The sequence below is a fragment of the Sinocyclocheilus grahami genome, unplaced genomic scaffold (genome assembly GCF_001515645.1).
Source record: "Sinocyclocheilus grahami isolate Dianchi unplaced genomic scaffold, SAMN03320097.WGS_v1.1 scaffold1655.1, whole genome shotgun sequence".
In the NCBI taxonomy this organism is placed as follows: Eukaryota; Metazoa; Chordata; class Actinopteri; order Cypriniformes; family Cyprinidae; genus Sinocyclocheilus; species Sinocyclocheilus grahami.
This window is the reverse complement of record NW_015506834.1, coordinates 150,631-163,415: the sequence shown is the minus strand read 5'-3', so window position 1 is coordinate 163,415 and position 12,785 is coordinate 150,631. Positions and strand designations below refer to the sequence as shown.

At 38.9% G+C, this 12,785-nt stretch overlaps 1 protein-coding gene across 2 annotated transcripts in view; it reads left to right on the top strand.

Moving 5' to 3' along the window:
• The first annotated feature begins 4,412 nt into the window (after positions 1 to 4,412).
• Positions 4,413 to 12,785, top strand: part of filip1a (filamin A interacting protein 1a) — a 13,286-nt gene continuing 4,913 nt past the window's right edge. The window contains exons 1-5 of one of the 2 annotated variants that reach the window (XM_016258196.1): positions 4,413 to 4,679; positions 7,290 to 7,466; positions 7,672 to 7,850; positions 8,825 to 11,528; positions 11,632 to 11,781. In XM_016258196.1, coding sequence (XP_016113682.1) covers positions 4,413 to 4,679; positions 7,290 to 7,466; positions 7,672 to 7,850; positions 8,825 to 11,528; positions 11,632 to 11,781 — 3,477 coding nt within the window. Of the gene's footprint in view, positions 4,680 to 7,289; positions 7,467 to 7,671; positions 7,851 to 8,824; positions 11,529 to 11,631; positions 11,878 to 12,785 lie in introns of those variants that run through there. The other variant, XM_016258197.1, reaches the window with a different exon arrangement.

Sequence of the window (12,785 nt, the reverse complement as noted above, 5' to 3'; positions counted from 1 at the left end):
TTTCTTTTTCTATTTCCTATTCTAGATTGGTTCTAGATTATGTTTGCAGTCCTTACATGGACACCTTCTAAAGCTAAGCAGGCACGCAAATCTGAGACTTCGGCCTTTAGTTCACCGTGCATGTGTGCAGACTCCATGTCTTGCCAAAGCCACAATCGCAAATGCCATGACTCTCCTAGCCCTTATTTAGACACATTGAACCCATCATGAGATAGGTCTTCTAAAACCTTTCAATTCTTCATTGGCAGCACAGGAATGCACACTTTGGACAGCTGCGGGTACCAGCTGGGTCTCTTGGTTATCTTCAAGAGCACTGAGCAAACCAAATTAGGAGACAATAACGATCTGACAATGAAATGAAGCAATCAGTTAGCACAACATAGTGAATAAATGAGTTGTAAATTCAGTCTTAAAGTTTTGGGGCGGCTTGTTAATATGGCCTCCATTTCCTTTAAGTTCCTTCTCCGGGATTATATTATCTGTGGTATTAAGATATGTAAATCCTTACATGTTCAATCTGTAAATCTGTAAGCGGCAAAAGGATATACATCACACTGGATTAAACAAATGGAATGATTGCTACTTTTATTTTTTTTTGCCAAGAAACCTCGCCCAGTCCTGTGTATTAGAAAACACCCAACATAGTTACTACAAATGGCTAAAGCAACTGTCAGGCATGCTTTATAAATAGCACTTTACTATGAGTGCTGACACCTCTCAAAGACATGAAAAAAAGCACATCAGGGAACACAAAATTAATACCCATGGCTCCTAGCCACATTACATGTTGAGAAATTAAACAATTGGTCAGTGCAATAAACTGAATAATATTTCTACATTATTACCTGTGATCCAGAGCCTCAGGCAAACGGTCTGGAGTGATATCCGGTTCACGAACGAACCATTCTTTTGAACTGGTTCACTTTGGTGAGCTTTCGGATGTGCCCAACAGTAACTCGGAATTCAATTTAGCCAATTTACCGGCGTATATGATCCTGTGATGCTGTTTTTTGCCAACTCATTCAGCTCTCCAGTTCCTCCAGCAGTCACTGAACTGAGGAAACAGTCTGACTCGAACCGAAGACCAATGAGCCGATGATATGAGCATCTGTGAACCGAGAGCTTGAATGAAGGGGCCAAATGAAAGTTTTAAGGGTTCTCATTGTTTATGTAAAAAAGGTGAGTTGATTAAGACTTGTTTATTCACTTGATATACTTTAAACATGTAAAACATCCATGTTTCACATCATTATTGGGTGCTTTAATAATATAATTGTGTATATGTCAAGTCATTGTGTCATCATTACATGAACCAGTGAACTGGTTATTTGAATCAGTTAATTGAATCAAACTGTCTGAAAGAACCAGTTAGTGGAAAAGAATCAGATTTTCCCATTTGCCTGAGGCTCTGAATTACAGGAAATAATGATTTAAATAACGTTCAGTATCTTGCACACGCTGATTATTTAGCTCAATAAGGCCTTAATATTTCGTCAGGAACCATGGGTATGAATTTTGTGTTGCTTGTTAAGCTTTTTTTGACTCTCAAATTGCTGGGAGCCATTGGCATTTTATGAATCACCAAGGACCATGATTTCAGCTAAAAATCTTTTTTGCTCTTCTACTGATTTAAAAAAGTCACCCACATCTTGTATGGCCTGAGGGTGAGTTTTTGGGAGAATTTTTGGGAGAACTATCCCTTTAAAATTATTAAAATGCAGGATGTAAATTTAAAATAACCTTAAAAATCATGCATTGTAATTCCCTATTGCTCACTGATCTCTAGATATAGATTATAAATACACTTAGTAATAATAACTTATTTGAGTGTTTTCAGTCAGGATTTCGTCCCAAGCGTAGTACCGAAAGTGCCTTGGTGAGAGTAACAAATGGCCTGTTAATGGCTGCTGATGGTGGGTCCTTATCTATTCTTGTTTTGCTTGATTTGAGTGCAGCTTTTGATACCATTTCACACAATATTTTGTTAAACCATTTATCTGCTATTGGTATCTCTGGTATTCCTCTCGCCTGGTTTACTTCATACCTTTCCAATCGTACACAGTTCGTACAATTAAAAAGTTTTCATTCCCATCCCTTTTCTGTTAGTTGTGGCGTCCCCCAAAGTTCTGTCCTAGGTCCTCTGTTGTTCCTAATCTGCCACTTGGCAACATCTTTTCTAAATTTGGTATTAAATTTCACTGTTACGCTGATGATACACAACTTAATTTATCTACTAAGCCTGATTCCATTCTTCCACCTATCTGCCTTATTAACTGTCTTCACAAAATAAAAACCTGGTCCTCCGCCAATTTTCTTAAACTTAATGGCAATAAGACTGAAGTACTCCTTGTAGGCACTAATTCTCTCTAGGTCCTGTAGTTGTTCTTTATCCATTGATGGTTCCTCCATTTCTCCTTCTCGTCAGGTTAAGAACTTGGAGGTCATCTTTGACAGCACTCTTTCATTTGAAGCTCACCCCACACAGTACTGCCATTCTAGTTCACTCACTTGTCACCTCTCACATCGACTACTGTAATTCGCTTTTATTTGGTTTACCACACAATTTTCTCCATAAACTCCAGTTGATTCAGAATTCAGCTGCTCGTATCATAACCATCTATACAACACATTACTCCATCTCTTAAACAGCTTCATTGGCTTACCATCAAATTTCGCATTGAATTAAAAATTTTCTTCTCATGTATAAAACTCTCCATAACCTCGCTCCAACTTTCCTCTCAGATCTCATTCAGCCCTACACCCCTTCTCGAACCCTTCGTTCTTCCTCACTGCGTCTTATCCATACACCCACAGCTCGTTTAACAACCATGGGTCATAGAGCCTTTAGCCGTGCTGCGCCTCGCCTTTGGAATTTTCTCCCAGCTAACATCCACAAGTTAGATTCGTTATCCCAATTCAAAGCTAAACTCAAAACTCACTTATTCAGAATAGCTTATCCTACATGGTTAGTCTACACTCAAATCTTTAATTATATATATTTTTTTAATTGCTCCTTTTCTTTTTTATGGTTCATTGATATTGCTATTTATTGTGGTCGTATTGCTTGCTGCTGATGTACGTTGACCTTGAGTGATTTGAAAGGCGCCTTAAATAAAATGTATTATTATTATTATTATTATTATTATACATTATATGACATTATCTATATTATAGATTAATAATGTCCTGCAATGTTTCAAACTGACACGCTCCTTCTAATGTCACAACTTGTGTATCATCAAGAATTCTGAATTTCCCATAAATATGACTTTGCCATGTGCTCAGAACTTGTAATTATAATATTTCTGACTGAAGGGCCCCCGAAGGGCACATTATTTCATATGCAAAGTGTTAGCCAATCATAGCGGTGGGCATTTACATTGAAGTCTTAAGTGTTTAAATCAGAGGGACAAAATCAGGGTTGAAAATGACATTTTATTTCTAAATTATAACAGATTGTGATGTAAAAACCCTACTATTGTTATGAGTGCACCCAAGGAAACATTATAAAATAATTAAAAAAAGCAATGCATTACCCCTTTAACTTAAAAACTGACAGAACGTCACTAAAATATGCTTTTTTTTTGTCAGATGGGCCTTATCATGAAAGACAAGCAGAATTAATTTTTGAAGGAACTGTTCATAAATCCATTATTACATAATAATAATAATAATAATAATAATAATAATAATTCCTTACATTTATATAGCGCTTTTCTGGGCACTCAGAGTGCTTTACATAGAAGGGGGGAATCTCCTCAACCACCATCAGTGTGCAGCATCCACCTGGATGATGCGATGGCAGCCATATTGCACCAGAACGCCCACCACACACCAGCTTATTGGTGGAGAGGACACAGAGTGATGAAGCCAATCAGCAGATATGGGGATGGTTAGGAGGCCATGATGGTCAGAGGCCAATGGGCGAATTTGGCCAGGATGCATACATCTGCAAATGGATACATAATCTGTTCCACTGGAATGTATGCAACAACTTATGTAAGAGATGTTTTACAAATCATTTAGACAGAAATATGCTCCACTTGTGCTCTATGAATACACCCCAGTGTAACAGCTTGAAAAACAGCATGAATAGTAACTTTTAAACCATTCTTTGAATACATTTCCACACTAGAAATGACAACCATAAACATAGGTTTGAGAAACCATTTTGCTAGTCCACTCATGTTGTTGTGACTTTGGAGCTTGGACAGATATTTAATACAGCATTTTGTAGTAGCCTGCTATATTCTTATAAAGATCATCTTTCATCTTACTTTTTGGATATAACTATATAAATATCAGCAACTTCTCTAAAAAACCTCTGCATGCACTACAGTTGCTTTGGTACTTTGTAAATACATAATCATCACTGGCAAGCATTAAAATCAGTTTCTTTCCTCAGGAGGAAAATGAGGTCCAAAGATAATACAGTGGACAGTATGGTTAATGATGTTCTGGTTGTCACGCAAACTTCACATGATGTCAAAGAAGAAGAGGAGGGGAAAATGCTGGAGACAGAAAAGACTATCAGGGTTAAACATGTGGACGATGAAGAGAAAATCAGGCTGAATAATGATGATAAATCAGCACAGATTGACGACCAAATGTTTGGGCTCAGAGATCTGTCCAAAGACAACCTCCTGAAACTGCTTGGCATCATGGAAGGAGAGATTCAGGTAAAATATTTATTCATGAAATGTGAAAATGAAAGTGTATCATTTGTCATGACAACCTGTTTGTGTTCATCTGTGCAACTTTAACTTTGGTACTTACAGACTGAGGTACCTCAGCTGCAGATATTTATTATGGATACGTAACTGTATTAATGTGATAATACATTGTTTTAATGTGTTAATACATGTAGCATTGTCACATACGTGTTATTATGACGTTTTGGTACAGGATCCTCTTACTTCCTCTGCCAGTCAGTCATTGATCCTCATCCACAATTCCCTCTAAGCAATTTGGCAAGTCATATGTGTCAATATAATTTTTATAGGCCATACAATTTTTACTGTTGTTGCCACTCCAAAAAGAGAAGAGGGAGTGATTATTCATCCTTTAGATGCCTTGTAGCATATTTTAGCAGATTTTTACCCTGACACTGATTACAAGAGGTGTTTTTACCACGCCTAACATCTCTGTCTGTCTCCCTCTCTCTCAGGGTTGCCAGGTTTTCTCAACAAAACCCACCCAATTGCTACTCAAAACTAGCCCAATCGGGGGGTAAAATACATGTTTTTGGAGATGGTTAGGAGGCCATGATGGTCAGAGGCCAATGGGCGAATTTGGCCAGGATGCATACATCTGCAAATTGATACATAATCTGTTCCACTGGAATGTATGCAACAACTTATGTAAGAGACGTTTTACAAATCATTTAGACAGAAATATGCTCCACTTGTGCTCCATGAATACACCCCAGTGTAACACGTTCCCCTGGTAAAATTTGCATTCCAGGGGCTAAATATCACATTATTGGAGTTTCTACAACCCGTGGCAACAGTGCACAATTAGGCAGGAAAACCGCGGACCTGGCAACACATGCTCTGTCTCTATAAATATATAAATGATTTCATTCATTTTGAGGGACCTTACGAAAATTAACCATGGTTTTACTACAAATTAAACCAAAAAAAACATGGTTACTATAGTTAAACCATGGTAACCACAAATTAATGTTGCCACTCCAAAAAGAGAAGAGGGAGTGATTATTCATCCTTTAGATGCCTTGTAGCATATTTTAGCAGATTTTTACCCTGACACTGATTACAAGAGGTGTTTTTACCACGCCTAACATCTCTGTCTGTCTCCCTCTCTCTCAGGGTTGCCAGGTTTTCTCAACAAAACCCACCCAATTGCTACTCAAAACTAGCCCAATCGGGGGGTAAAATACATGTTTTTGGAGGGGTTCCCCTGGTAAAATTTGCATTCCAGGGGCTAAATATCACATTATTGGAGTTTCTACAACCCGTGGCAACAGTGTTAAAGTAGCACAATTAGGCAGGAAAACCGCGGACTTGGCAACACATGCTCTCTCTCTATAAATATAAAAATGATTTCATTCATTTTGAGGGACCTTACGGAAATTAACCATGGTTTTACTACAAATTAAACCAAAAAAAACATGGTAACCACAAATTAACCATGGTTTTGCTACACTAACCATAGTTTAACCATGGTATTTGCCGTAAAAGTATTTGCCGTGATTTTGCCAAGTAAGACATGTTCCTGGATCAACATCTTTTGTTGATCCTGGATCAACATTACTGTCCAAAAATATAGACTAAACCCAATCCCTACCCTTAAACCTAACCCTACACTCTTAAAAATAAAGGTGCTTCACGATGCCATTGAAGAACCTTTTTGTCTAAATGGTTCCATAAAGAACCTTTAACATCTGAAGAACCTTTCTGTTTACAAAAGGTTCTTTGTGGCGAAAGAAGGTTCTTCAGATTATGAAAAGGTAAGAAAGAGATGGTTCTTTAAAGAACCTTTGACTGAATGGTTCTTTGTGGAACCAAAAATGGTTCTTCTATGGCATCGCTTGAAGAACCTTTTGAAGCACCTTTATTTTTAAGAGTGTACCCATAATTTATTTCTAAAATCAGTGTGGAATGATAGCTCATTTGCAAGGGTGTAGAAGCACCTAACCCTGATCGTAAGCCTAAAACAGATATTTCCTGAAAAGTTATCCGTCAATTCTGATTAGTTAATTGGAATGTTGTTCCAAGATAAACAAGAATGTTGATCCAGGAACATGTTGTACTTGGTGAAATCACGGTCACCGTAGTAAAACTGTAGTTATACAAAAGGTAATCAATACGCTAAAAAACCATGGTTACTACACTTTTACTACAATAAAACTGAAAACCGCGCCAGGAATCAACTGTTGCTATAGTAACGAATGCAACTTAACGTGCAACAGGCACTCTTTTTTTAGTGGTGATGTTGTCGAAATTTCAGCAAACAATTCTTCATACAGTTTAACAAAATCAAGTTAAAGAGGGTGAATTTGATCATTCAGCTGAAATGTACACATGTATTTATTTACATAATGTTCACGCTTCCGTCCGTCAAATTTTCTGGCGTATTAACTTCAGCATCTCTCAGGTAATGCCAATGGTATGACCCATTTCAGGGGTCGCCAAAATTAAAATTTTCATATTACGTGTGTGCTACTTTCTACGACTGCTTTACATCAAATGACCATTTAGGTCAAATCCCCCCATTATTCACACCGTGAATATAACCCAAACCATTTATGATTTTTACTTGTCACCCAGGCACAAGAAGATGTGATCCATCTACTGAGGTCTGCGCTGCTGAGTCGACCAGAGGAGCTGGAGTCCCGTTATGTCTTATCGGGGCCGACCCGACCTCTGCAAGCCCTGCAGAGAGACCGAACACTCAGCAACATCCATGCACAACACGAAAATGTGTATGATAAGCCAATGGCAGAGGTATACACACAGAGAAAGAATAACAGTGACTAGTTCACCCAATAAAGAAAATGATGTCATGGTTTGGAACAAGGCTAAGTAAATGATGACGGAATATTAATTTTTGGATGAACTATTTCTTTTAAGTCAACAATTAGTCTTAAAAAAGTCCTTCCCTCTGTTAGTTAGTCTTGTAGTTGTATTTTTTACTGTCTATATGTCTCAGCTGGACAGATTGCGGGATAAGCACAAGGACTCATACCGCCATATGCTGGAACAGCTTTTACTGGCTGAGAAAAGCCACCGGCGCACTATCTATGAGCTGGACACTGAGAAACGCAAACACATAGACTACATGAACAAGAGCGATGACTTCACCAACCTCCTGGAGCAGGAACGAGAGAGGTGAGAGAGGAGAGAAATAGCAGGGAAAAAACTAAATGTTGAATTGCACAATTCTTGTATGTAACTCCAAAATGCAAATAAATTACATTATTCAAACTTTACTTAGTACAGTTTAAACAAGAATAAACAATGTGGCCATAGAAAACTAAATATACAGTAATTCTGCTATATTTTATATTTCAAAGAAATACAGTATGTCAAGACGTGCAATAAGAATAACAGAGGTTTCATATTTAAACATGTAATAGGGGTGTACTTGGGTACATTTTTCAAGAATATGTCATTTATCAAAGTATTTTTATTTTGAGATACTTTTACTTCAATACATTCCAAAGCATAATATCATACTTTTTACTCGTCTACATCTCTTAAAAACATGTTGTTCCTCATTATTATTTGAACTGGAGAAATCATCACCCACTCCGAGATGCAGTAGCAGTGTCCGAAGGAGCTGATTCTTTTCATTGAACCTGTTAAATTAGTTAACAAATTGCACTGAACGATTCATTTGTGAATTGGACTGATCGGATCGCAGCTGTTCTCGAGTCAACAACTCAATGATTGAAATGAACCAGTGAGAGCTATTCTCCTGTTAAAAATTCAGTGAATTCACAAGTCTGATTCAAAATGAGCCAAGAACGGAAGATCCTCAGAGCTTGAGTGTATGCGCAACCGATGGCACAAAAAGTAACCCAGCTAACATAAACAATATACCAGTTACGTAATTTATTGGTACTTTGTGGTCATTTTATGACTTACTAACTGACAATGTAACTAGGACGTGACATACTCATTATTTCATAAATCAAATTACCAAGGCACAACATCATCAGTACAAACTCTTGGCCCAGTTAGTTACAATTTTTTTTAATACTTAGTAATTATTTAGTTTTTTGTAATTATTATGTGCTTCCAAAATAAGATACGAGTCAATACATTAAGTCAGTCATACTTACTATTTATTTTTTCACTAGGTTAAAGTGGTTGCTGAAACAAGAAAAAACATACCAAATAAGGAAGGAAAAAGAATTTTCAAAACGAATGCAAAGAACATCGGGTGAGCTGGTTAAGCTGAAGTCCTTTGCACTCATGATGGTTGATGAGCGAGAACTTCACTTGGAGAAAATCGACAAACAGAGCCACAAAATACAAGATCTTCTTCAAAAACTTGATGAAAATGAGAAGAAACTACATGAGGCAGAGAAAAAAACAAAGGAAGTCAACCAGAAATTCCTGGATTTTGAGGTTGAGCTGGAGCTAAGAACTTCTAAGTTTGCAAAAGAGCAAGAGGAGATGTCTGCAAAACTGACCAGCCAAGAATCTCAACATCAGCAACTGTCCCAGAAACAGATAGAATTATTACACAGACTTAAGGAGCTTGAAGAGACCAACAAAGCTCTTCAGAAATCAGCAGAGGAGCTCCAGGTGTTAAGGGACAAGATCAGAAAGGGTGAATGTGGCAGCTCAAATTTGATGGCAGAACTTGAGAGTTTGCGTACAAGAATTCTGGAAATGGAGGGTAAAGATGAAGAGATCACCAAAACTGAGAACAAATGCAATGAGTTGAAGAAGATGCTACTGGCTGAGGAGGCTCAGAATAAGGACCTGAGGCTAGAGGTGGAAAAACTGCAACAGAGAATGACACAGTTAGAGACACTAGAGATGACCTTCAACATGGGCAGGACAGAATGTGCCCAGTTGAAGGCAGCTTTGGAAAAGGAGAAAAGCTTGACTAAAGACCTAACAGACGAACTTGTGAGCGTTAAAATCCGTATGAAGGAGCTTGAATCATCTGAGCTGAAATTGGAAAAGGATGAATTAGATTTAAAAGAGGATCTTTTGAAACTTAAATCAGTTACTGTAATAATGGTCAATGAGCACAAGAACATGACAGACAGAATTAGGTCTGAGGAAAAGAAGAGAGATGAACTGAACCAACTCTATAAGGCAGAGCAGGAGAAAGTCATGGAGGTTACTGAGAGGTTAATAGAGGAGAGCAAGAAGCGTCTGAAACTAAAGTCAGAGATGGAGTTGAAGGTAGCTGCTCTTGTAAATGAGAGAGATGAAATAAAGCGAAAGCTTACTAAAGCAGAAGAACAGTGTACAGATCTGAGCTCCAAGTATGGTGTAATGAAACACAGTACCACAGACAAAGAAGAAAGGGAATCTTTTCAAAAGATGATGGACCTGCAGAGTGTCTCAAATGCACATGGAAAAGATGAGAATAAAGTTAAGGAGTTGACTTTGGAAATTGAAAGGTTGAAGAACCGTCTTCAACAGCTCGAAGCCATTGAGCGAGATGTGAATAAACCAGAGTATAATTTGTTAGCAACTGAGAAAGAAAGGGCACATTTTCTCCCACAGCAGGTACAAGAAATAAGTCAAACAGCATTGAGTAAGGTAATAGAGCAAGGTGAGGTAAGCTGTCAGGAGGCTGAACTGAAATGTCGGTTCATGATGGAGGAGGCCAAAACCAGAGACCTTCAAACAGATGTGCAAGCCCTGAAGGAGAAGATTCATGAGCTAATGAACAAAGAAGACGAGCTATCCCAGCTACAGGTGGATTATTCTGTTCTGCATCAGAGGTTTCTAGAGGAGGAAGACAAGAAAAAGAGTATAAGCACTGAAGTTCTAAACCTTACCAAAGAACTTGAGGTCACCAAGTGCTACAGCCGCACTTTACGGCCCAGCACCAAAGGAAGCCGGATGATGGATGTTCCAGTGACGTCAACTGGAGTACAAACCGATTCAGTTGAAAATAGGACAGCTGACAGTGACACACCTGCTGCGTTTATCAAGAAGTCTGTCCAAGAGGAGAATCGGATCATGAGTAGTCTTCAACAGAAGAGCTTAAAGAAGCCAGCGCAGAGACCGACAGTGCGTGAACTTTATCCTCCAACAGTCAGTGACTATACTGTGAAGAAGTCCTGGATTCCTTGGATGAGGAAGAAAGACAGCGGTGCTTCTGAAGTATCTTTGGATACCAGTGGGGAGGTTGCACCTTCTGAAGTCAGTATGTCCCAAAAGTATGACCATCCATTGCACGCTCAGGTGATCCCAGATATTCAGAACAACGAAGCAACCTTACAGAATTGCATTGGCCTGTCTGAGGACTTGAACAAACAAGCTTCTGCCAAACTATCACAAATTCAGAACCCCCAGACAACCATCATTCCTACAAATGAACGAACCAAAGAGCCAAAGAATCCTGAAAGAGTTAGATCACCAATGACCTTTGCCTCCATCTCGAGAGTAAAGAGTGCAGAGATCATGAGGTCTCCCTCTATGGATAAATCGTTATCTCCTGTATCCATTGCATCCATCAGCAGCTCCCAAGAATCTGTGGACATGATAACAGGTAGAGCTGTATTTAAGGAGACTCCCGAAAAACGAATGGTCCCCACACCTATCAAGAAGTCAAATGCTAATGTCATTACCACAGAAGACAGTAAGATTCACATTCACTTAGGATCACAGTTCAAGAAGACCACTGATCATGGCTCAGTCGTCATGGTTAAATCTACTGCCGTATCATCTGAGTGTAATGAAGTTTCTACCGGAACAGTGCTACGCTCACCACACAGTGTGACTGCCAGCAAATCAACATCTAGCAAAGCGATGAGCAGCATCACCATCACACAGGTCACTAAAGCACCAGCCAGACCTACACTCTCAGTGGTAAGTGTTTCATTTAAACCATATATGTGGGGATATGATTGAACAATAATTTAAGAAAGGCCAAGAATTACATCCTGTTCCTTTCCTCTCTGTTACTCAACAGCAGCCCATCATTGATGTCCCATCAGCACGATCAGGGCTCAGTCGTATTCCAATGTCTCGGGGGATGAAAACTGGAAAAGCTGTGCTTGGAGCTTTGGGAATCACCACAGGAGTTAAAATGGAAACAAATGCAGATAACCAAGCCATGCACATGTAGCATTTGGACCAATCAGACACACATTTTTTTTGTTATATTTAACAAATACTCCGTAACACCCCTCAATCAACTATGAGGGCTCAATGGACCCTTTCCCCGAAAAGCGGTTAACGCCTCTAAAAGGCAGAACAGGCCTCTGGTTCCATGGCAACCAATGCTGATAACACTAGTTTTATTGCTCAAAGGAATGCGGGCAGAGCAACTCTCAATTAATTTACCCTTAGGAAAGACACACAATGCCCATAAAAATGGACTCTTCTCTAATTAATTCATAGAAAAACCTTTCTGTGAATGAACACACATCTCCTCAGGACATTGTGTATACCATTACTGTTGTTGAATATTGTCTTTTGAATTGTATACTGTTTTGTGCGTGTGTTATGATAGATCACTAGTTAATATAACCCCACCGATACCATGTTTGGTCTCTTTGAATTTGTCTTCTGATGATCTAAATGAGCATTTATATTATATGTGGATACCTATGCAACATATTAGTGTTCTAAGAATCTTTAATAGTTTGCATATCAACATCCAATACAGTTCCCTATGCAAATTACCATGCTCTTAGACAAAGGGTCATAAAATCCCCCAGTATTTCCAACCTCCCACTTGGAAATTCAGCCTTTCTCATTGGAAAAGCCCATGCTGAGAGGCGTGAATCTTCTCAGACTTTAAAGGGCTCATGCACATTTCCACCCGGGTCTTCTGCTAAATCTGATTGCTGTCCAAGTGGAGAGCCTGAGCCGGTGCGGGCGTGCCCGGTGGGCTCCAACATATAGCCCTTGCCAGTCTGTGGTTCTGTTAGATTCTGAGAAGATGGGGATGCTGTGCTAGTCTTCTAAGGATACCCTAAGTTCATGCCAGGCCTCGGCCTTGACTTTCCATTCACCAAAGATCGTAGAATCTCAGCTGATGTCTCTTTTAGCTCTTTTTCACTTTCCACTGGGAAGAAACTCCCAATCATCATTGAGTCAGAACATCTTTGGAGTTCATCA